The sequence below is a fragment of the Triturus cristatus genome, chromosome 12, assembly GCF_964204655.1.
Source record: "Triturus cristatus chromosome 12, aTriCri1.1, whole genome shotgun sequence".
Lineage (NCBI taxonomy): Eukaryota > Metazoa > Chordata > Amphibia > Caudata > Salamandridae > Triturus > Triturus cristatus.
The window spans coordinates 114,900,805-114,926,563 of record NC_140595.1 but is presented as its reverse complement, the minus strand read 5'-3'; the positions used below and the strand labels follow the sequence as shown (position 1 = coordinate 114,926,563).

The following is a 25,759-nucleotide window of genomic DNA, read 5'->3' as shown; positions in this document are numbered from 1 at the left end:
AGACAAAAAATATCTTTAAGGCATAATCCACCTTTTTCTTATCTGATGGATCTATCAAAATTTCTCCTGTACCATGGATGGGCAACCTACCAGGCTGGCCACCACAGAATTGACATGAAGAATGTCTGTTAACACTGATTCCATATCCTCAAGAGGATACATGTTTGACATTAGACTTCTCAAAATGATCCGGTCCAGATCCCTTGCTATCTTGTTTGATTTCTTTAACAAACTGATGAGTCGATAGCCCCTGACCTGTGGAATTGCCTTAGCAGAGATTCATTAGAAGGTCCAGGTGTGTCCATAGAAGGAGTCAACAAGTATCCAAGCATGTCAGTTGAAACACATTTCCCCTTTAGATCTGAGCAGATCAGCGAATCGTCAGAAGAATCTGAGATCTCAGAGAAGGAAGGCTCCTTTACCACTTTCTTGGCCTTGAGTAGGAGCAGGAGACTAGTCCTTAAAGCAGCCAGGGTCTCTAAAACAATCTGCTGTATTTTGTCCTCTGATCATGCGTCCTCCTACGCTTGGGTAAAGGAGACTGCCTTGGAGAGGTTAAAAGGACTGAAATGAAGTGCTCTGCCAATTGCGCTTCTCAAGCGCACATGCAAGCTTCTGGGACGCTCCCACTTAGTTTGCGCTGAACAGGGCGACACCAGCTGTGCTTGCGCGAAGCTCCTACTACTCATGGAGGCCAACATTAATGTGAGTCCCCAACCAATCACCTACAGGCATAGCTGCCAAGTTTTCAGATTACAATGTGGGCATTTTCATAACTTCAGTGTAATGAGTGACATGTCAATGTCTGAGTGACGCTTTCTTGCGAGCAAAATCCAGCAGTGAAGATGAGGGAAACCTATAAATATCAGAAATTACACCCATTTGAGCAGCAAGAAACTAAGTTAACTGCTGCAGCGCTTAAGAAAATGTTAAACTACTTTCATTTATCAGACTCCAGGTAAAATTGGAGAAAATAGATAAAGCGGTCTGGAAGGCGTTCATAAGTTTAATTATCTGAGTGTCTCACTTGACTGCTGCCAGCAACATAAGCAGTAAGCACGGCTGCATTGGAAAGCTGATAGTGTGAGACACTTATTTTGGTCACAGGTAAGCAGTGCTGGGGAGATCGTTGTCTGTCCTGCGCTATAGCCAGGCAAGTTGCACAGCCAGTCTAGTTTCACCCACCCAAACGACTCCAGTTAGTTGGCGAGCTATTAACGTAGCTGAAAAATTGAGCAGAGATTCTGCGTGACTCAGTACAGGGGCGCAGGCTGCTCAAAATGAAGCAAATGGCAGCCTTATATCAAAGTTAGACTACATATTGTGTCTCACTACACACGCTGGCTGTGACGCTGGTGGGGTCAGATATGGTAGTAGCCACATTGTAAGAAGTGAGTTTTCCCAATCAGTGCCATGGTTGTGTGCCTAGAGGCTTGTGGGGTGTTTGCGGGGGATGTCTGGTTGGTTGTGGAAATTGCATACCGTGCAATATGCTACACTGCCATAATTAAATCCATTGCCCAGCAGCACAACAGTCAGTGCAGTAAACTTCAAGAGAACTGCGCGGCGGCTGGCTCGCACCGGCCGCAGGAGCCGGCTATCAAGTCACATGTTCAGCCAACTGTCTTCCATGGGACCTAAAGACACCATATCAGAGAGTCTGTGATATACATTTGAGCGCCCAGTCAGTAAAATGATCTCATAGCCTCCGGGTTTCCCCACAAGGGGATCTTCAGGGGCCAGTGCTAATTGGCAGGGATGTCTGGCAACCTTCAGGGCAGATTTGTGATGACTGGTGGAGTCGGTTGGTGGGAATGGGGAACATAGGGAGAGTGGGATAGGGGATGAGGCAAACCGTTTAGTGGAGCCCTTTGGCCCTGGCAAGGCATGGGATCCAGCAGGGAGGAGCCGGCACTGATAAACACCATTGTTAAAAAAAAATAAATCATAGAAAGTGGCCTGTTGAATGATGGTAGCCATCTTTCAATTCCCCCTTTTCTACCCGATTTGAATCCTGGTCATGAACTACACTACTGGTGAGTGTTTCAAAATCTGGTGGATGCTCTCATACTGCCCAGTAAACCATAATTAGTGGAACAGTGCGTATTTGCAAAGTTTGTCGCAACACCAGCTCACTCAGTCACTGGGCGCACTGACTCCAACCCTTCGTTCTGATGTCAGTTATATAACTGTGCGGTGTCCTTAGTAACTTACTGTTACATTGTTGCACCACTCTGTGCAGCTGAATTCTAGTAGCTGAGCCAGAGAGCCCCCAAGCCTGCATGGCGTACATCGTGCTGCCACTAAAGATTGATTAGTGCTTTTATTATAGCAACACTCCCGACTTGACAGCCGAGGAGGTGCTATAATGCGTGTTATGGCATTTCAGTGTGATGATACAGATCGCCACACTGAAATAAGTTGGCCTGATGCCTGGTACTTGGCAGGGCGGTACAGATGGCATTCCCAGCGCTTGCTTCCTCCGACTCTCAGTTTAACAGAGTGAACAAGGGGGAACCCATATGGCACATCCAAACAGCCTATTATGCAGAGAAAAAAGGACGGTGCACCAGGATGAAGTCAAATAACTCTGTATATATTCCAAAATGGACTCTTATTGCTTTTTCAGTTAAAATCTTGGACATCAGCCAACGTGTTTCGTTCCAAATGGAACTTCGTCAGGGCAAATATGTCTCTATCTTTGTCCGACAGTCGAGTGATCTCAATAATGGAACAAAATTACTACAGGCCCGGGTTCAAGAATTATAAGTCAGTAGAGCGTTCCACAAGATTCCTAGGTCGATCGATTTTTATTAGAACTGTAGAGCCCAGGTCCTAACCCTTCGTAATAACTTTAACTTGTTACTTCAAATCGTAAATAAATCCAGAGTCCTAAGTAGCGGCCAGTATTCCTGTCACTCATCTCTGGATTCCAATTCTTTGATTTACTCAAACAATGATCCTGCAAATTTATTCGAGTGACTTATGTGTATTCTCTATTTTTTTCTGTTTTCATGGGCACAAAATAATCAAATGCTCCATAAATCTCGCGTCCATTTCACTGCAGCGTAACCGAGGCAGATGCAGGAAAGGATGCCACCATGGCCAGGCACGGTATAGGACTCTGCCATCTGTCCTCCCTCCAGTAGACACATGCTCCTTCGAAGGCCTACCGCCTTCCAGACCCAGCAGGAAAGGTTAGACTGGTCCATAATATGCACAGCCCTAGCCTAGCAGGAACCTCCCTGTCCCCTCACAGGAAACAAAAAACATGAGGAGCCAGAAGTGTTAGCCTTTTTTATGGCACCCAGGTTGGTTGGGTGGGGCTAGCATTCAAAGATCGTCCTATTCTTTTTTTTTTTTTTTTTTTTTTTTTTTTCCTGTCCTGAGGGGACATAACGTCATGAGGACGAGGCACGTAGGGGTAATAGTTGTTTGCATCTGGTGGATTGGGTGGTGTGCGATGCCAGCAGACTTCAGACTACTGGGATTCTGCTTCACTTCAGAAGACTACTGATTAGCAGCAAATTGTAGGCGAAATGTCAATATTTTGAAGGCTTCTCATGATATCTTTAGCCTGTGGCTATGGCAAGGAAAAAATGTGGCATATAAATGTTCCTTTTAAAGTCTTTGCAATATGTTTTTTTTGTACAGCAAATAGAAGAAGTTCGCCAAGTTGGTTCCTATAAGAAAGGCACTATGATGACTGGCCATAACATTGCAGATCTGGTAGTTATATTAAAGATCTTACCTACTGGTTAGTTCTACACTACAATCTTTATTTTATGGAGGGGATGGTGGTGAGAAATAAGTTTTGAGAGATACTTTTTTTTGTTTCTTTTTGCAGTGGAAGCAGTTTCAGCCTTAGGGAACAACGTTGTTGAGACACTTAAAACCCAAGACGCTTCAGAAGGTTAGTTGACCTAATTTTCTTTCTTTTTTTTAGGTTTAATGGGAGATTGAACACTAACACAGAATTTGTACTCTTTAACTTGATGTGTAAGAACTATTTAAGCGTTTGGCATTGCTGGCTGCAAGTTCATCACGTTAATATAGTGCGTTTAAATAACTTATGGTAACGAGGTGGATAACCTGTTAACCCCTTAACTGCTGGGCCAGAGCCAACAACTGAGAAGCGTCTTGCAATGTTTTTCTTTTTTTATTATGTACTGGGTATATAGCAATTAATTTGGGTAAATGTATACATGGAAAAATCTGTATGGAAAAACACCTATATTTCTAAAATTGGAACAAAATATAAAGTTTAGAAACCGTAGATATTTGCATATTTTCGAAATTGTGAGTACCCATACTAGCATGAGAATTATAGGTCATTTTTCAAAATGACTTCCTTTTTATACATTGTCTTTCATTTGGAAGGCAGAAATGCATTGAAAGTCAATAGGTAATAACAGTTGCTCTATAATTCTGTTACCCTAAGTCTCCCGATAAAAATGGTAACTCGCTTGTGTGGGTAGGCCTATTGCCCGCGACAGGAACAGCTCACAACGCAACGTGGACACACTTTATTTTTACAGTGAAAACTGACCCATTTTTAGGTCTCGCCTAGCGTTGCTGCGCACATGCGCAGCTCGCTCGGCGAGATTTAATGCAGATGATTACTTTTACAAAAGGGCTTTAAGCCCCGCCCCTCATTTCCATTGGTTGACGTCACCGTTTATGCTAAACGGTGGCCAGCCATTGGAAAAGAGCTTTGTATGTTGCCTCTGTTGGAAACCGGGCAACCGGGTTAGCAGTCACCAGGTTCCCAGCACAAGGGTAGCTTGGCTCGAGCGGTTGGGGGTCAGGCACCGTGTTAAGCGTACGTCACACCCTCACAATAACCATGCGTTCATCCTTTCCAAAAACGACACTACACCGTGTAAATTATGGAAGACAAGATGAAAATATATATGTCTTTATCTTATTTTCTCTTAGTTGCAGGTTTCATAACATAAATACAATAAGATTTTCCTTTAAAAGAGCAGGTCAAATAAATAATGCTACTTTGGAATTTCAATAAATAGGTTCAGGTCATCATTAAGCAAAGAATCAATAGGTGTGCAATAAATACAGACGGCAAATAAATACAGTCAGACAATAAATGCAGTGCAAGAATAAATTAGTGGAAGACCATAAATAAAGCACCCTCAATAAATAAGGAAAAGCAATCGATGACAGTTACAGATCAGATCACTTGCATGAGGTAACTTGGTCTTACTTTGCCCATACACAGCTCCTCACAGATGTCACTGCACCAGTCTTAGTTCACCCCTGGCACTCCCAGGCTGGTTCTAACACCCCTCTAGCCCCTAGAATGGTCTTTTAGGGCTCCACGGGGCCTCAGACGCCCCCTCTACCACTTACTGCCCTTTTCACGATGATCGGCTCCGCTCGGCACCGTGTCGACGCCGTGTGGCGGCTCCGGATCGATGTCGCTGGGCGGCCTCGACTCGACGTCGCTGGGCGGTCTCGACTCGACGTCGCTGGGCGGCCTCGACTCGACGTCGCTGGGCGGCCTCGACTCGACGTCGCTGGGCGGTCTCGACTCGACGTCGCTGGGCGGTCTCGACTCGACGTCGCTGGGCGGCCTCGGCTCGATGCCGCTGGACGGCCTCGTCTCGATGTCGCCTTCCGGCGTCGCAGGGACTCGGACTCCCCACTTCCTGGTGTCTCCGGAGTGCGATCTCCACTCCCGACCTCCGGCGCGCTTCACCTCGACCTCAGGTGACTCCCGACTCGACCTCCGGCGCCTCTCCACGACCTCCGTCGGCGCCCTCACTCGACCTCTGGCGGCTCCGGGTACGACGTCTGCTTTCTGTCAGCGCCGCTTCTCTACCTCAGGCCCTAGGTCTCCAGGCTTCTCGACGTCAGGACTCCAGGAGGACACCACTGAACAGGTCAGGAACTTGCTGTTCTTCCTCTTTAAGGCCTGTTTCAAATGCTCAGTTCCTAAAGATGGTTCTTCTGGTCTTGGTCCCACACAGGGCTTTAGGCTGGGCTTGGTCAGTAGGGACTAGCATCAAGGGTGGGTTTCTGGACCCCACTCCAAGCACTGGTTTCCACCCCTGCTGCCTTACTCCGACCTCCTTCTATATCTGTCCTCTCTCTTCTCCAGTCAGATGCCAACTGCCACCCTGAGATGGCCTCCCAACATTCTAAACTGCCTCCCACTGTCACAGGGTTCTAGAATGTTCCAGGAGGTTCTGGTGATGTGTCAGGTGACAATGGGTGGCCACCATTTTGTTTCTCAGGCCCTCAGACAGAAGTTCCAGGGGTAGGGAAAATGGCTCCCTGACCCTGCATCAACACTAAAAAGTCTGGTGGTTCCCAAAAAGGAAAAATTATAACAGGGTTTGAGGCAGAAGTGGGACAAAATAAATAATGATGAGGAGGGACCACCCAAAGGGCTGACAGGTCTAACAGCCTCCCTTTGGCTTTTTGGGACGGCCCACTTGGACTGACTCTCCTGCTTTCCGTTCGTCGTAAACGTTTTCTTATCTTAGTGGGCGTGTTTGTTTCTATTTGGTGTTTTTTGTGTGTTCATTGGAGCGTTGGGGCTGCTTTGCTGAGGGAGGAGCGCTTTCACGACAAGAGTCGGAACAAGAGGTGGCAGATGTGAGGCCTGCTTAACTAAACCGATAATTATATTAGTGAATTTACTAGTCGAGATTTTGAATTACCGGAGATGTCCACAGTAGAAATGCTTTTTCCCTGAGTTTTAGAATAGCGTGAACTTGGCCTGAAGGTGCGGCTCTTTACATATGCACTAATTACATTACACAAGGCCACATTCAGTTGGTTTTTTGGGAGGCACGAGGAGGTTAAGTGATTTGCCCAGAATCACAGGATGTTACAAGGCTGCCTCTCAGATGCTGCGGAGTGTTGTGACAAACTTCCTGGAGCAGTGTAGCCCTGCCCCGTGGAGATGTTTTCCAGTCGGGGATGTGTGGCTCCCCCACAGAAAGGGTGTGCTGACTATGCAACACTGGGCACGCACTCGCTGGTTCAATCCCTACGCCGCAGCCTGTCTCGCCACAGACCTTGCTATGGTTTGCTCACCGGGGGGCGGGGCACCTACCCTGAGGTACGGCCATTTGGCTAGTTTAGGGCTTTCACATTTGTCCGGAAATTTAAAGGGGTCCCTCCCTGGTGACGGCAAATGGACGCGTGCCGCACCAGGGAGGTAGTGCTTGCGTCGGCCATTGGCCGACCCAAGCACCAAAGGGGTTAATGAGTAGAGGAGAACCATTCCAAATAGTAGGCAATGCCCTCCATATTTCCACAAGTTGTTGATCTCCAGTTGGATAGTTTTAGCTGAATTAATACAAGTAACCAGATGATACCAGCACCCAGTGTGTATTTATACAACCCTAATCTGACTGGTTGGAAAAGGAACGCTGTGTTGGGATAATGAGCATTGACATTGGCATTGACATTATGTATATACATTTGGTAGATAGGAGCCCAGGTACAAAGTGCTTCAGTTCTGTGACTTAATATTATTCCAACTTGACTTTTTTCATTCTGTAGAGTTGTTATTGGAGATCAATGAAACTGGCTTTGAAATCAGCTCTGCAGATGCAATCGTTAAAGTTCTGATAACCACAGTGCCCCCCAACCTGCGCAAGCTGGATGGCGATCTTCACTGTGAGTACTGTGGGCAATGCCTATTATTGTCAACTTCTGAATCTATCTGTAAATGCCTACCTCCACCCCATTTATTTTTTTCTTTTCCTTGAGTCCCTTTGTCAAAATCTTCACCTCTTATCTGTCTGAATCTGCATGAGCAGCTCATGCTCTACATTCCTTGGTCATCTATTCATGCTTTCTGCAGATGGACTTTTGAATTAATTATTGTGTTGTGTATCTTTGGTCCTTTCACTTATGCATCCCTGTATGCTGAATTTGACAGGCAATGTGAGGATAGTTTAGATGCCATTAATCCATACCTTCTATCTTTATTTCAGTGGATATTAAGGTGTTACAGAGCGCCCTGGCAGCCATCAGGCATGCTCGCTGGTTTGAGGAGAATGCTTCACAGTCCACGTAAGTTCAACTGGATGGGACCCTTCTCTAGAATTCCTCATTATACTTCTGGTCAACAGGATTGGCTGTTGTCTATCTGTTAAGTTATTTTTGTCTGTGTTTTCTGCAATATCGTATTTATCGCCTACCTGTACTTTTTAGTGGCTTATTTAGGAGAAGGTGGCATATGGGAGACCATTTGTGGAGTACCATGGCACTTCTACCATGGGGGTGGTCATGCGTCAACATTATAAAACTATTTTTTTTGTAGTCCATTTTGTGATCTTTATTTTACGATGCAGCTTTTCGGTTCTGTCAGTAGTTAAATATGTGTACATGTAGTACTGTGTTTTGTCTTTTGTACATTCCTGCTGCGAGTTAATGTCCTAGTAAATAGACTTCTCTTTCCAGAGTGAAAGTTTTAGTCCGACTGCTAAAGGATCTGAGGAATCGGTTCCCTGGGTTTGAGCCCCTCACACCTTGGATAATTGATCTACTGGTATGTGGTTTTAGTGGTACCCAAGTTCAGGTGTCACTTTGCTTGTATCTATATCTTCAGTCATACAATGAGTTGATCATATCCCTTTATCTTCAGGGTCACTATGCAGTGATGAACAACCCACAAAGAGCACCCCTGGCTCTCAATATTGCCTTCAGGTAAGACCAACACTGTGTATGCCTTGTGGGTTGATAAATCAGCACAGCACAATGGTTACTATATAATTTGTTTTCCCCATTAGGCGCTGTTTGCAGATACTAGCAGCTGGACTCTTTCTGCCTGGGTCGGTAGGAATTACCGACCCCTGTGAATCCGGGAACTTCAGAGTTCACACGGTCATGACACTTGAGCAGCAGGTAGGGTGTTTATTGTACTCATGTAAAAATGCAGCTGGGTATTTGTTTGAGTGCTATTTACACACCCGTATTTGCTGAGACATGAGTGAACTCTTTACGGTTTTTGCATAATCCGTGATTTAGTGCAAACTAGCTCATTGCAGACTTAAAGGGTTTTCTAAAAACTGATTTCTGTATTCATTTGAAGGTTTCAGTTCTGAGAAGACTATTTTTGAAGACTTTTCTCTTATAATGCCTTAAAATTCCTTCTTATCCTACATTTGACTGACACTGACATTTGAATGACACTAAGTGCTATTTTTGTGTGTTCCCCCAAATTTCATTTTAGGCCCTCAAATGGCATTTATCAAAACAATGTTAAACTTAGCAGCTGGAAAAGTTTCGCAGTTGGCTAGCAACTACGTTCTGTTCAAAATTATTTCAGGTTTTCTGTGTTTTACTAAAAGTCCACTTATCTTTGCTGAGCTTCTTCATAAATAAGTATATCTTCAACTATTTCATGAATTGGTGACTCTTTTAGGTTGGGAGGCCTCTTCCTTCATTTGTCTGAACCAATTGTCTGAGGCTACGGTTTTATAGACAGTTTCCCATTTAAAAGTTTAATATGGATTTCCCGGTAAAACTTTCTAAAAGAATGTTAAATTTATTCAGTAAAGCAAGTTAATTGGCTTACTTTATTCCTGGGAGGCTCCTTCTATAGTTTCACACAATGATAAATGTTTCATTGCCAACGACTTTTAGTCCTGGGTCATAAAAAGGTCTGTGTTGGGCTATGTTTTAACATGCGTTATTTCTATTATGTACCATTGTATTTATGCACTTGTGTTTTATTTTTGATTACGTGAAGAAAAAAGTGCCCGATCTTTTTGGATTAAGGTTATTATTATGTCTCTTTTTTAGGACATGGTTTGCTTTACAGCACAGACTCTGGTCCGGATACTTTCACACGGCGGGTATCGTCACATCCTGGGGCAAGAAGGCGATGCAAGCTGTAAGTAGCATTTCATGCTTCAAGCGGAGGCAATCAACAAAACCGACAGTTTAGATAGTTTGATTCTTAGTTATTGCTTTCCAAACAGATCTTGCCACTGAAATGTCAACCTGGGATGGTGTAATAGTTACTCCTTCTGAAAAGGCTTATGAGAAGCCCCCTGAGAAGAAGGAAGAGGAGGAGGAAGAGGTGGAGACTGTGCCAGAGGGTACCGACGTAGCAGAGGAGGAGGAGGAGGAGGAGGAAGAGAGCATGGAAACAACTGAGTAAAGTAGGTAACAGTATTTGTTTTCATTTATAAAATTTTATATAGGACAAACCAAACTTGGCCCTAGGAAAGTATCGGAGCATTTTACAAATGGTTAGGCAAGAACAAACGGAACGACCAACAAACACAAACTCTGACAATACCTGTTGTAAATCAGGAAACGGTCAATGAGTTAATAAACCAGGACGTGGCGGCAAGTGATAACCATGCTTGAAGACGCTGCGTCAAATCAGATGCCACATAAATGAGTCGGTGGGTTCTAGGGTAGCGTTTCTTTTTTGAATGATTTAATTGAAGGGTTTATTTAGTCTTTCAGCCAGTTTACTAATTTCATTACTTTCCTTGCAAGAACACTTTTTAAATTTATTGGCTATATACCTAGGGCTTAAAATGCCGCGTCAGCAGAAAATACTGAATCAAATGAATTCATAGTCGTTTCGGAAATGGCGAAACAAGAATGTTTCTCTCTTGTGCTGAAAGTGGAGTAAGTACTTGCTTATATTGAGGATTTTGCTCTTTTTCTTATCTAAGGACACAGGGCGAGCTACTGGAAGTGCACACTTTTTATAGGTTGTCATTTATGCTAATTAGTTCTCCATTTTTGGACATTTACATCAAAGGGGTTCAAAGACAGGAGTTCATCGAAATTGCAGTTGAAAACGCAGGGTTCCTTTTTCAGTCATTGCTAGAATATCTGCCATTCAGTTTGACCCTAGCTTACCAGGGGCTTGACTTTTGCCATCTAAATATTTCAATACGCTCAGCCAAACCGACCATTGTTGCACAGTATATTCCCAAAAGTCTTCAATCACTGTTAGATTAACGAGTTTTGTATGGGGATTTGAAATATTTTGGCAATCCAGCACCTTGTTACTGTTTTGGAAGCAATCCTAACCTGATCACGCTGTGTAAGAACTTACTTGCCATTTATCCCAGTTTTCCTTCGCGTTTTTCAGAAGACTGGAATTTCTTTGCCTATGATAACCAAGAACATGTTTCAAAGTTTTCTTTGAGTGTAATTAAACCACAAAAATATTTATTTCCTATTTACTCGAGGACATTTCTTTAGCATCTGTTTTCTTTGTAGTAACAGTAGTTGAGAGGGTGTGCATATAATTATCAATCTTTTGTAGCTTAATGTTTCCCTGAAAGAGACGGGAATTCACTTTCTGTAAAAAACAATTCAAAAAAATTGGCCTACATATGCTAAAGGAATTTGTTATCATGATCTGGTCAGCATGGGCTTGAACGAGCACTTCTAGATACTTCAGCTGGTGTTTGTCCCAAAATTAGTTCTTTTTAAGAAAGTGGGGGGCTCCCGACTTTTTAAAAATCTTGTAAATTTCTGTTGAAGGAAGCCTCAAGTACCTGTAAGTGTTGAGCTTTACGAATACGGTCATGCTAGTCTTTCATATCTGATAGACTAGCCGCACATTCCTTCACGTAGAAATGTCCCCAGGCGTGGGACTGGATCCGGGAAACTTTTTTGCCACAACCACCCTGCGTGCCGGGGCGACATCACGCGACTCTGCCCAGGCGTCGCCCGTGTACGTGACATCAGCGAGGTCACATAAGACCCGCCCCGGCGCACCTACGTCAGTTTTTTTTCCTTTTCCACGTGCAATGCAGATCCGATCCTTCCATTTCTTTGGTGGAACAGTGTACGAATGCCTTCGGGCTTTAAATCTTGCACGTCTTGTGAGCGTCTTATGTCGGCGACGGACCCTCACCTCATTTGTATGTGGTGTTTGGGGGAGGATCACGGCACCACAGATTGTACGGCGTGCTAACAGTTGAAGCCGAAGTCGCGGCGGTAGCACTGGATGAAACCTCTCTCGGCGCGTCTTTCCAGGTCGACATCATCCCCTCGGTCTGCTTCGGTGGACGGCTTCAGATATGGCCGTGGTCCTTGCCTTTCTCCGATGTCACGTGAGCGTCGCTCTCTGGTGGGTAAGTGTCGCAGTTTGTCCCCGGGTGCTGGTTTCCGGCCTACCGGGGGCGTGGACTATCCGCGGGTGATGCAGCCCGCCTGTCATCCTATCCACCGTTTCCCAGTGTTGGGGCGTCAAGAGTCCAAATGGACACATGCAGCAGCTTTGCAGGCCTCACTGGCGTTACCTCCTTCCCCCTCCTGGGGCGTCGGCGGATCCCTCGCCCTGCGCAGGGCCCTTTGCAGCGCCGCCGGTGGCTGCGGCCCCATGCCAACTGGTTCGGATCCAGGCTTGGAGGATGTGGTACTGTTTGGGTGCGGCTCCTCTGGGGCACCTCCTTCAGGCCACGGCATCTCTGCCTTGCTGCAAACTCCTGCGGGGGTCCCGGTGGTGTTGCGGGAGGTCGCCGGGGCTCGGGTCGAATCCCCGAGCCCCTCTCGGTCCTTTGACAAGGTGGTCCTGTCTAAGGCTGAGGTGACGCCGCTACGGTGCCGGCAGCAGCTGGACCGTGCGGAGCCACAGGGGTCGGGGGACCCTCCTCGTCTTGCTCACAGTCGAGGCCGAGTGAAGACCCCTCGTCCCTCTCCGGGCCCCTCTCGTCCCTCACCACAGGCGGCTGCCTCGTCACAGGGTGAGTCAGAGATTGAATCGTCCCTGGCGCCGCCACATGGGTTGCCGAGCGATCTTCGCCTCATTCTGGGCTGCGGCTGGAGGAGGGCTTCGTGCCACTCCCCAGGCCTGTCTCGTTCCCCCACGCAGGTGGCTGCCTCGGCGAGGGTCGGGTCGGTGTCATTCCGGCACTGCCCTGAGGCAGGTGCGGCTCCAGCTCTACTCCAGCTCTACTCCGGTCTCCGCTCCGGTCTCCAGTGCGGGGTGGCTTGGAGGTACCTTGTCTGGTGACGCCGGCTGGTGCCGATGTCCTACCTCAAGCAGCGGACTCTATGGCTCCACGCAGGGGTCTTACTGCGGATTCGTCTTCGGACGCTCCTTCTCCAGAGGCAGGCTGTATATTGGGGTCGTCCTCCCCGGAGACTGGTCGCCGTGTGGTGGCTTTTTCACCCGCATTTCCCCGCCCTTTCTGAGACAGGTGTTCGTCGGAAGAGCGGCAGGTCCCTCATTCTTCGGCTCCTTCTGACTTCCAGGTCTGGCCCTTGCCCGTCCCGCTTGGCCTCGGGGACGGCCGCCTTAAGTTTGCAGCCGTTCTCCACGGAGGAGCTGCTTTCTCCACCGCGGGGCCCTACGGAGGCGGGGGCGGCCTTCGCTCACGCGTTGTCCACAGATGTGGGCATCCTGCGCATGGGTGACCCGGTGGCTCACTTTCTTGCGGACCATCTATTGGAGGTCCTCCACCAGGGCTCTGGTGGGAGGGAAATCTTACTTCCCTTTGAAGGTTCTCTCCTTTCTTCCTTGACGGGGGCTTGGAGGCGTCCTTCCTCAGGGAACCCGGTGCCGCAGCATCTTCTGTGCCGGCACCTGCCGGCACCACGTGACCCAGCGTGTCTTTCCCTTCACCCCTCAGCCGCCAGTCCCCTTTTGCGGACTGGTTTTCCCTCCCTCCCGCCACTGTTGACTCTGCCGTCCCGAGAGGCCCACTGGCTGGACTCTTGGGGGCGCAGCATGTTCGCCTCGACCAGCCCTTAACACCTTGTGTGTGCTGGCTAGGTCCTCCTCCTGTTTGTGGGACTCTGCTGAGTCTCTGGGATCTGCAGCGTCCCAGGAGTCTGGTCCAGTGGACTTACGGCATCACGCTTTGGATGTCCGGGAGCTTGTGGCGTTTATTCTCCGCTCTGCTCTGGACATCTCAGAGGTGCCGGGCCATGGCTTCCTCAGTCGCTCTCCGTCACCATGCTTGGCTTCGGGACGGAGTATTCCCTGAGAATATTCGGGAGCGACTCATCGACCTTCCGTTTGATGGCAGCCTGTTGTTCCATGCCCTGGCCGACTGCGCCGTCCAAAGGCTCTTGGCAGGGCTCCGTCGTCCTCCTCCTCCTCCTCCTCCGTCCCCTCCTCGGTGACTTCTGAGTTGGGTTGTTTCTGGGCTTTCTTAGGCTGGTTGTTCTAGCTGCGGAGTGTTTTGTGGCCGTTTAAGTCCTTTCTCGGGACTTTGACATTGTTGGCTGCTGGACGGCACTTGTGTTGATTGTGTGTGGATTCTGCAGGAGTTGTTGCGCAGACTTGGCTCTGAGATTAGGCCTTCTGCTTTGCTTTTGCTGCTTGTCAAGCCTTCAGCGGGGGGTGGTGGTTTTCCCCTGTGGCTCTTTTGTTTTTTCCTCTGCTGCGGAAGTTCTTCTTAAGAGGGTTCCCATATCTTGGGACATCACGTACCCTATGTGGGTTAGTGGAGCTGTCATTGATTGCGCTCTGCTAGAGGGTTCTGGATGCCTTCGGGTGCCTGTTCTCCATGGCGTTTAGGTAGGTTGCTTTTGCTTCCTGAGGTCGTGTGCGCAGCCGCTCGTAGTGGTGTGCCCGGGCATCTCCTCCTCTCCCTGCTCCTGTCCTGAGGTCTGGGATGATCCTGTGTTCTCCCTTGCCAGGCGTCGCCTACTTGGCCTTCGGGCTGTTCTTCTTGCAGCTTGACTGCCGGCGCTGTTCTGGCTGCTCTCCATCTGGAGTGGGTTCGCCTTTTCCCTAGTTTCCTTGAGCCCTCTAAGCTTCTTCTGCCTTGGCATTGGGCGGCAGCTATGTTGCCTTGTGGGGGAGTGGGGTGCTTCTGCATCTGTCCTTACACTTGGTTCCTGGTGAGGGCACGTGCCTCTTCGGCCTTCTTTCCCTCCTACATCCCCTTGGAGTCGGTGGGGTTCTGCTGGTGGTCCTACATCCCCTTGGAGTCGGTGGGGTTCTGCTGGTGGGGGGGTCCCCTTGGCCTGGCAGGGGCGAGGTTCTACCTGGACCACAGATCTGGTCCCCTGTGGGGCCCTCTGTTCTGCATTGGCTGGTGGGGTCCTTTCACAGACACTCCTTCCCCGTGGGTATTGCTAGGGTATCCATTCTACATAAAGGAATCTGCGGCTAGTAGTCTCTAACAGATTTACGAGTTTCTTCCTTCGGTAACGATGTATCTGGTAGAGACTATTCTAGCCGCAGATTCCTTCACGGCCCGCCCTTCCTCCCCTATTCTGCGAGGACCCTTGGGTTGGTCTTCAGGACTCGCCGCCCAGTGGGGGGCTGTGTCTCCTGGGAGTGTCTGTGTCTCCTGTGAGTGTCTTCCTTGTTCTTGACGGGTGACTCCGTCTGGGGGCGGTTCATTCCTCCATGGTTCTTTGGAGGATGGGGTTCCGGTGCTCCTGTGCCCTGCTGCTCTGGCTACTCTAGGTTTGGTGGGGGGGGGGTGTGGGGGGACTGCTTTCTATCCCTGTCCTCCCTCCCCTCCCTCCTTCCTTCCATTGCTATCCTCTGATTGAGGGTCCTCTGGCCATGTCTTGCCCTTGTCTTTGTGGGTGGTTGCTCTCTAGGTTGGGGTGGCTTGGAAGTTCGTTGTCCCTGTCTGTCTTGGGACTGGTTCCATTCCTTGCTCAGGATGGGGAGGGTTTACTACGTGTGCCATGACTTTAAGCATGTTCTTGCCTTCGGGGCACAGGGATGGGAGGCTGTCTATGTGCTGGCAGAGTGACTGCGCAGGTTTCTGCTTTCCCTGCACTTGGGTTCTGCGGTGTTGGCACTACTCTGGTGGTGGTGTTAGTTAACGTTTCTTTCCAATCTTTCTACTCTTTGCACACTGTTCCCATGCTTCCACAGTTTATCTGGTGGTTCTGCGTTGTGGTGCGGAAAAGTTCTCTGAAGAAAACGGACATATGTGCACCGGGGAGGGTCTTATGTGACCTCGCTGACGACTCCTGGGCGGAGTCGCATGATGTCGCCCCGTGCCCAGGGATGCTGTGGCAAAAAAAGTTTACAGATCCAGTCTCATGCCTGGGGATCGAAGAGCAAGATTTATTCAGAACAAACTATTTTTAGGGACTACTCTCCCTTTCTGGGGCGTTAAAAATCCTCTAACTTCAGGGAATACAAACTGACTTTTGACCTTTATCTCTGAAAGCAGAGCAAATGTGACAAGAGAACAAGATTTAAAGGCATCTTTATTGCTCACAAAGTGAGAGCAATACAAATGCCATTAAATCTTGTTATCTTGTCACATTTACTGGCTTTGAGAGACAGAGGCCAAAGTCAGCAATCTTATTAAAAAAATTCTTTCTGTGACTTAATCTAGAGGATTTTGTAAAGTGAACAGTGTGACAATTGAACTGTGCAAAGCATGCTAAATGAAAGGCTGTTAGGTTTCAGGCTTTTTTATAACACAACACTGAAATAGCTAAGTGAACTGATCAAACATTTCAAATATATTTTACTAGTTATGAAGACCCATTTTTGAAATTCTGTGGTGAAAAAAATATATTTGCATAGGATCAAAACAAATTAGAGCACTTTACGTGATGTGGAAATTTTTAAATATTTTTCCTGAATCCCAAAATTGTTTATGCGCTATTATCAGTAAAACTACATGTTGGTGGTAAAGTTTTGCGGCCACTTCAATGGAAAATATGCTATCTGTAAATGACAATGCACTACCACATCATGCTTTGGTAATATATTTATGAAAAGTGAGTTTTTAAACATGACCTGGGAATTATTACTGCGTCTGCCCAAATGACAATGCTATTTGTGAACAAAGAGGCAAGCCAGGAATCATGTGTACCCTATATATGGGCTCGATTCTTGTTATACATGTAGTAAGCATTTATTCTAGTAAATAGTTTGTTTTGTACAGCAGAAATAGTGAACTTGCATTCATGAAGGTGCTCTCTTATTTGATAATAAAGAAAAAGGGGTCTCCATAAGACAAAATATTTGCCAAGGATCACACAATTTGAGACCAGTTCATGGGTGAAGTACATTACAGTTGGGTCGAGTAGATTATTGAAGTTACTAGACCTGCAGGTCTAGGAACATTTTTATGATATTTCTAGCCCTACCCATGCTAAGTAATAAGGTGCTGTCTATGTCCATAATTGTGAGAATGTATGGGGGCGTCTGATTTGAGTTGGAAGACGACTTTGTATTGGAAAAATTATTTTGTCGTGGACCTTAGGGAGTGTTTGCCCTACATGGATTGTAATGAGAAACTAGGAGTCGTAGGTTGATTGCACATATACTGTCATTATTGAGGAAAAGTCCGGTCTAGCAGCATCCTATACTTGCGCGTTTTGTGAAATTTGTTTTAAGTTTTCGGGCCCACAGTTAGTTGGAATTTGTTTTGACCATTCCACATTAAAATGTAGCTGGTGTGGGTGGCTTTGTTTTTAGAGGTTTTGAAACTCTTCTGATTGGATTCTATTTTCATTGACAAAGTAACCCTGCTGTGTGAGATGGTCTGTCTTTCAGCAACCATGGTGAAATGTTTGACAAGCCGTGTAATCTGATCCTGCTTCCATTCTGTCTACTGGGGAAACTAGCATTGGCAAATTAGATAGGTCTAGTCTGTGAGAGCTATTGCCTTTGGCAACTGATTTTAGCCATGTTTAAAGTAGTGTGGCTGCTGTTCAGCATGGATAAAAGTTTGTGGGGTAGACTGGGTTGGGGTGGGATAGAGATGGGTAGTTTGGGGTGGGGTACGGTAGATCAGGGTTAAGTGTAGTAAATTGGATTGAGGTACATTAAGTGGAGTGGGATAAGCTGGGTGGGGTAGGATAGATAGGGGTGAATTGGAGTAAATTAGATTGGGTGGAGTGGGGCAAGCTGTGGGGAGGAGGGGGACAGTGGCATGGAGTGTAGTATAATGTTGTGGATTAGTGTAAAGTGGAGTGTTGTGGAGCATGCATAGTGTGGTAACAGTGACATTTCTTACAACCCATTTCCAATTAATATTACCATTACATTTGCACACACAGTTTTACTGCATACAAACGATAAATGTGTGGAAATGTCATCACCTAGTGTATATGTGCTTCATTTCTACTTTAATAATTCTGGAATATCCTCAGTTAATTTTTGTTGTGTGGTAGAAAAAATAACCTCCCACATTCAGCATGTCTCACATGGGTTCTCAGTAGGATAAATTGTTACATAAACTCTCTAATTTTGAAGTCTGCGAAATAAATCTTTCAGAATGCCCACAAGAAGTCCTAATCAAGCAAGACAACTGAGCTGTCTGGTAGGCTTTGACTTAAAAAGGCGATGCTCTTCCTGGTTTTTGAGGTTTACTTCTGCAGTAATTTTGAATGCATTATGCACCCGCTGTTTACCCCATAGCACGCTTGTGATGACCCATTGTAACTTCTATTTTCAAGAGAATTTAAAATCTAGAACAGGATTGCATTTGTGAGGTGCTTTTGAACTCTGGAGACTTTGAAAAACTAAGCATGGGAATACGAACGACCAAGCAGAATGCATCAGCATGCAGGATATTTGAGTACCTCAATTTTAATATAAAGGTGTCATAATATGGACCTAATAAACTAATTGTACTCCCCTACCATGATGTTGGCATACCTAAACAAAATAACCGAATAGTCCTCGGCAGAAATGTCCCACCCCTCCCCTAAAAATGGCGTTAACAAAAGGTTTGCTGTGCTTAAGCCACTTTTTTCTTGGCTTTAAGGAGCATGCAGAGCTAAATCTCATATATTATATATAGTTTTTTCTAGCGTTTTTCAGAGGCAATACCTTTTTAGGTCTAGGCGACATGCTGTATCTACTTGGTGGGCTTCAGCCCATACATAGGTTTCCCATTTGCTGGCTCCATCGTTGCTCTCCTATACTTTCTCCCCATTTGTCCATGTCATGCATTTGTTGTACCTCTTCCTGTGTTTACCCATCACTGGGAGCAGAGACCAAGTGACTATCCCTGATTTTATGACCAACATATCTTTTTCTTGGTTTAAGAGCCCTCTTCAGGAGTGCTGGTGTTTTTTCATTCGCTCCAAGCGCCATTTTTTCTTATTCCCACACTGCACACAGTTGATGCTGCCCTCGCCCATGTATCTTTAGTGGCTGTTCTTGTTTACACACTACACTGGACCTTGTCCCATACCCTCATAGATTTCTCTCTCGTTCTGTGATGGTGCCTCAGCAACCACCCACGACCCTGCTCCCCATCCCGCACGAGCTTGTCAATGTCTCATTCCATGATCCCACTGCTAGGCACAGTATACCCTCCCACTTCTAGGTCGTCTAGTTTTAAGGTGCGTTGCTACCCCTGCCTCTTAGGCTCTGCAGCCCGCCCTCTTCCTTGCTAAACAGCGACCCAGCATGGGGTACTGAGCCCGGGTCATGGATGGTATGTTTTACAGCAGCTCATCAGGCCAGTGGCAAGGCTGTGCCGGCTCTAGAGTGTGAGCCCGTGCTGGGAGAGACGTGCATGAACAGGGGCGAATCAGGCGGGGACAGACACAAACTCAAGTACAGGATGCCTGCACACAGCCATCAGCGACGTACTGACATCATAACCTAGCACCGCAATATTGGGGGCCATCTTGTGACCGGCATGACTTCATAGCAAACATATACAAACCGACAAAGGCCTGTGTTTTTAATTTTGTATCGCCGTGTTTAGGGTGGGTAAACGGTTATTAACAAGCAGGAACTTAACGTCCACAAACTGAGGATTGATTCCAATATGGCCTCAGAAGAGACAGCTATCGCCACATGCATGCCCTTCAGTATAGGGATGGCAGTGTCGAACTTTTGTCTCCAGCCATCCTAGAAAATAGTCTTCCCCCCCCAAAATTACGTGTTTTTTCACGGTTAAAATGCGAATTGTGACGTGATTCATATAGCGTTGAAGCCAAAACATGACCGCATATTGAGGGCATCTCCTCTTAAGGATTATGTACACAGACTGATATTCAGTAATGTTTTCAATTTATCAAAATACAAACTGGCATGTAATACCGGCAAACATTTTTGGTGTCATTTCCATATTTGCAGTGTGCGTATGTTTTGCATTATCAATCGCTGCAAAACTCTTTTGCTGAAGCAACTTTAGGGTGACCAGAGGCCCCGGATTTGCTATGACAGTCCCCGTTATTTAGGTCTCGTCTGTAGATACAAGCAAAAATAAAGCTCATCTCATTCTGCAAATCACAATCTCTTCTCACCAATGCACACAACTGTTCATTCAAAAGCCAGAAATAAAAAACCTGCTGTGCAAAAGCAACACCCCTTTCTCCGTATCTGTAATTAGGCACTCCCATTGCAGAGACGATTGGCTATGCTGGTGCTTATTCCGAAATGTTGTGCTTTCAACCAACTTTCAGTTTATGGTGGAAACCGCTGTGAAATGCATGGGTGATCCTGAAGAGTTATAGATTTCTGAAAAGTATACAAAATTCCGAATAAAGCAAGGAGGCATTCATGTAGATGCCTTCAGGTTTTCCCAAAGAAGCGAACTGTTGAAATTAATAGGGGAAAAAGTCCTATTTGTGTGACCATGTTTTAATTTGTAACTTCTCGCCACGTTGGTCAATTTACAAGAGCAATACACCATTACATCTGCAGCGGTATGTAAGGTTTGTGTGTTTTCCCAGAACTCTAGGTACCCAGAGCCAATAACTGAGCTGCATCCGTTGCTCCCAGTGCTAGAGTTGATTGTGGTACGATTTAAAACATATGGACACACTTTGCCCACGATTGGAAAGGCCACTCTGAGCAGTACATACGACTATCCATTCAAAGGCACCCCTTCAGACACAGGATATACAGGGAAAGTTGTTGGGTATTATTTTGCTCTGGAAGGAATGTAATTAGGAAAGTGGCAATCTTTCGATCCAACCCCATCCTCCACCAGCCCAACTCTAGGAACAATTGCCTGTTCCACTACTGCAAGGCTGTCTATTACAGACCGTTGAAACTAATAAAGTCCTCTTTGAATCTTGAGTACAATCTCTGAATAGAACAAAGGTACAGAAGGTTGCCAAATGAAACCAATGAACAGCTAACTTTTTATACCAGATGTATGGCTTACGAACAGCACTGTAAGGCTCCAACCTCTGATCCTACTCTTTTTACACAACCCATGTGCTTATTGTAGTCTGAAATGCACACCAGTTTGCACACTTCAGTAACCTGACCCCAATCAGTCACAGGTAATGCAAGAACAATTATTCCCAGAGGGGAGAGAAACTTGCTCAAGGAGTTGCTTCCCTTTTATGCATATTTCCCTGATGTCTAGTGAGCTTCTGTACCCACCCCCCAGCCGAACTACCCATTAGGGGCGGCTGAAACTAGGATATGCAGTTATCCTCCATAGGGAGCAACTCTGCCCAGAGGGGCTGCTCCCTAGACACAGGGGGAAAGGAAAAACTCTTCTGTGCAGGTGGGAGGTTCCAGGTGGTTGGAGAAAGGGGGACAAAAGAAAAGGCGAATTTATGAGAGAAAAAACTAAATAAACAGATGCCCTGAGGTTTCTAGTGAAATCTAAAAAAATATTTCAGCTTGTCTTTAGATAAACAGTAGTATTCAAACATCTCATCCTAGAAGATTGCAAAGTTTGAGATGACTTTCCAAAGCTTGGTTGAACAGTGCTGGCTTTGGAATTAAAGGAGCATAATTTCCCTATTTAAATTTTTTATTAAACTGCTTTTATAGTGGTTTTGTTAATCGAAAGTAGGCATAATTTCTCACATTTTTTAATTGAAGTTCTGTTGAATTGCTGATCAATGGAGATTTCCCTTATGAAATCAGACGCTCACGGGGTTGGTTTACAGATGGATGATAGTTTTGCATCAATATCCTTATGCAGTTGTGAATTGCCAACGGTTTAAAAAAAAAAAATCAAAAACGCTCACATGTCGACATTTGGGATGGATCAGGTTTGCTGCATTGATGTGGCTGACAATCCTAATAGTATTATGCCTTGGAATTTGCATCTGGTGGAAACACTCCAATGCAATGTTTGAGTGCCCAAAAATTCATCAGGTTAGTTAGATAATTTAAGGAGGGCCAGTTCCTAGTATCCTAAAAGTCTTCTGCAGCTTTGCTTTGGTTGCAATACATTACAATAATTTGAAGAGCATTTTTATTTAGTTCAGTATTCTTGAAATGCCTTTTTTTCCTTTTTTTTTTTTTGTACATACGGAGCATAATGGTGTAGTAATATTTCTGTTAATGTATTACTGTTGCCTGTTACTTTTATTTTCCACTCTCCCACTTCACAATACCCACAGGATATTGTGGTATAGTCAGAGTAGCAAATTTTGCAACACAAAATTGAAATTTTGTGGCACACATTTGAGTATTTTGTGTGGTATTATTGCAGCACTTTATTTTGCCATACTTTCCTTTATGGTAACATTCTAAAGCATTGAACAAAGTAAGTTCCACAGTAGAGGAAGACTAACCATCCTGTTCTATCAGCTGCTGTGGAAACGTTTGCCAGTCAGGGGTAACTGAGTAAAAAAAAAAGAAACCTTTAGTGCTAGAGGATCGGAGTGCGCAATGTCAGTCTGTCAATCTTTCAGTCCCAAATGCTGTAAAACACAGTCAGACAGAGCTCGCAATTTTAGCATGAATAGCTAGATAGATGCTAGGCAGAGGCGACCAGTTGTCATGCAGACACAAACCGTGGTTACCCAGAGCACACCCTTCCTTTGCAACTTGGAACTGGAACAAAGAGTCATTGTTTAGACCGTACTTTTAAATATATTTTCCGGATGGAAGATGTGAATCCACTGTGCGTGGTTAAGAAAAATTGGTTTTAGGTGGATTTGTCAAATGGTAATTTTTGGAGGAAAGCTGTCCTCAACCACATGTTATCCCATGTGGAATTTGGGGCATCCAGAATAGATCCCGCCGGTTGCAGTACTCGCACACATCAGTCCTACCATGCATGTGCTACACATACAGTACTTGGACTGCCGTTAAGAAGCCTCCTTGCCACTGTCCAGAGCCCTTGGAGTCCACACATCAGACCACAGTCCTCAAAAGCCCGATTCCACCTATAGATCTGCATGGCTATCTGCTTTGCAAGTATTCCATCAGTTTTCACTCTGGGTGAGGGAGCATGTAATTAGGCTGTAAGAGGTAGCGCACGTAGTATTTGTGAGTAGGGCTATGCTGCTATACTGCTCCCGCAGCACTGTCTTCAGTGCATAGGATTGCACCTACTTTCGCTGCCGAGAACTGGGAACTCGCAGCCATCTAGCTCTGGGAAAGCGTATGCTCTAGCTAGGTTGTCTATTCTGGTATTCTTAGATGTGAATTGGAAGAATAGACCTATGTAAAATGAGCTCCTTTGCATTTTTATCCAGAACTCTGTACTGAAAGCAACAGGACTACTGCATTTGGTCGCCAGTGTCACACCTGTGCTGAAATTCTTTCCCCTCTTAACCCGAATCAGCCTGTGAGCCACTGTCCGGCCTCTTTAAGCTTCGGTAAGCTGCAGGAAGTAGCTATTGCATAATATAAAGAATTCTCTTTGAGGGAAAGCGTTTTGATTTTTGCTGGTGTCAGTTATGTATTGCGGGCATCATGCTTCATAGCTGATTTTTCTCCTTTGTAGGCAAATCCTGAAATGCTGGAAGCTCTACCTTTCCCACCTTGCTGTGTCTGTAACCTAGGCATTTCATCTTTTGAAAGCTATTTTTGAAAAAACTGCCTTTAACAGGTTTCTTTTGTTTTCGCAGACGAGGCTCATTTACCCGATGCAGATCGTATCCGAGGGAGAGGTTCAACGACGAATCTACAGCATAGCATTCGAGTTAAATTATTTTATGTTGACATTTGTGACTTTTTTTTAAAAAAAATTCTTTTTTTTACTTTTTTCATCGTTTTTATAGCGGAATAAAAACTTATTTCGTTACTTGTATCTTGTTTGCTGTGTACTGTTCTTGGGACTCCATTATTGGCATTGATAATGAGCAATATACAAAATTCAAGACCGTTTAATATGAAATCATGGCATACAGAGTCAAATAAACTTTACAACCGATGGTCATGTTAACATGTAGAGCGAGAGGACATCCTCATGAGGGTCAAAAAGTTGACAGCATAGCAGTTCGACCGGAGTGAGGTGTGATACAGGGTCCTAATACAGATCGCTAAGACCTTGCCTCCCCAACTCCCTTTGCTGGGGTCCTGCCTGTGACGTGCCAACAAACTAAACCATGCAGTGCCCCAATGTGTGTAGCTGCCCCTATCGTGTCTCATTTGCAATCCGACTATTGTGAAGGAGTGAGGGAAAGGGAAAACATGAATGTCAGCGTAAGAAAAACAAAAAAGGAAGATACCAAACCGTCTCGAGATGCGTACCTGTTTGTTAATACTAGAGAGTACTAGAAAAGGAGTGGTTGGATAGCCTCCAGTAGACTAATATGAGACCCCTGGTGGCAGGGACAGTAGCCGAGGATCCAGGAGGGTAGTGGGCATAATTGTAGGAAGTCTGTAACAGGTTCCCAGCCTGGGGACGCGGACATTGGTCTCTTAGTGTACACTCCCCTCCTCATCACTGTATCCTGAGGTGTCTTCCTTGTCTCACCCCACCCTGTCTATCCTGTCTGTCAGATCCCTCCTCTGCATCTCTCTGGATGCTACCAGGCCTCCAGCCTCCGTCCACAGCCCTGCGATCGAACGTCTCTGCGCTCCCAGTCTCTTCCTTTAGCAGAGCCCTTTCCTGCGCCCCAGCTTACATGGTGATATCCTTAGCCCAGGTCCCCATAACTAGTCTCAATGCGGACTTCAAGGCCATTGCTACCACCTCCTAGCCAGAGCCAAATCCAGGAATTTAGATCTCAAATCTGCGGCAGACTCCTAGGGAGCAACCCTAAGAGAATGACCTCCAAGGTGCAAGCAAGGGTGCGACCCATTGTAGTATTCGGGGTGCGTAACGCAATGTCCCAGAACTGTAGATGGGGGGGGGGCGCAGTTCCAGGTCATGTAGCAGAAGTCCGCATCCAGAAGCTGACATCTAGGGCAGCCGCATGGCTCTCCTCCATAGATGACCTGGATTCTGTGGGGTGTCTTGTAGGTCATGTGTACATAATTGAATATGTTTCAACCTCGTTCCTTTCGCCCTAAGTGGGATGGGTATTCCCAGACGTGGGACCCGTGCTCACTACGCCACTGGAGTCAAGCTATCCTGGCTGATGACGGCTGATAGCCAGAAACCGGTCCTAGGATGCTTGATTCCGGTCCAGGGAAGACATGGCTTGGCAGTTCGGGCTGGACTGTTCCCATGGGGCACAGGGTCAAGACTGATTTGCATATGGCCATGTCTGAACTGGGGTGGCGTAGTGGGCAAAAGAACGATGGATTTAACCCAGATCTTTTGACTGGGGGAGAATGTCTGCATTGTCAGCATTCCGTCCATCATTTGTTTGTTTGTTGTCAACCTCGTTCCTAGACACTCTTTTACGATATGCTGGAACCTCGGGTCTCTAAGGTCGTGCCCCAGTACCCCTCCATCTGTACCAGAGTCTAACTAAGGTTTCCGAATCATCTCGTTCAGTGCCCTGTAGAACCACATCACCAAATGCTGCGCTGGACCCATGGACATTAACAACTGCAGTACTGCGTGTGTTGCTGGTTCCTCACGGCTCCCGGCCCACAAGTCCCTGAATGTGCCTGTCAATGCCTCATAAGCAGATACTGGCCTAGGGGCAAGGCATAATGGGTCATCAACTCCTCCAGAGGGATCAGGGAGCCCCATTGATAGTCACCAACCATCACCAGCCTGGCATCTGTCCAGGCAGACCA

At 46.2% G+C, this 25,759-nt stretch overlaps 1 protein-coding gene across 2 annotated transcripts in view; it reads left to right on the top strand.

Moving 5' to 3' along the window:
- Window positions 1–23,873, top strand: part of ILF2 (interleukin enhancer binding factor 2) — a 56,668-nt gene extending 32,795 nt beyond the window's left edge. For both annotated transcript variants that reach the window (XM_085639896.1, XM_085639895.1), the window contains 10 exons: window positions 3,655–3,757; window positions 3,848–3,913; window positions 7,534–7,650; window positions 7,971–8,049; window positions 8,440–8,527; window positions 8,624–8,685; window positions 8,769–8,883; window positions 9,784–9,874; window positions 9,963–10,145; window positions 23,692–23,873. In XM_085639896.1, coding sequence (XP_085496022.1) covers window positions 3,655–3,757; window positions 3,848–3,913; window positions 7,534–7,650; window positions 7,971–8,049; window positions 8,440–8,527; window positions 8,624–8,685; window positions 8,769–8,883; window positions 9,784–9,874; window positions 9,963–10,144 — 903 coding nt within the window. In that variant the 3' untranslated portion in view covers window position 10,145; window positions 23,692–23,873. The remainder of the gene's footprint in view (window positions 1–3,654; window positions 3,758–3,847; window positions 3,914–7,533; window positions 7,651–7,970; window positions 8,050–8,439; window positions 8,528–8,623; window positions 8,686–8,768; window positions 8,884–9,783; window positions 9,875–9,962; window positions 10,146–23,691) is intronic.
- Window positions 23,874–25,759: the final 1,886 nt, after the last annotated feature.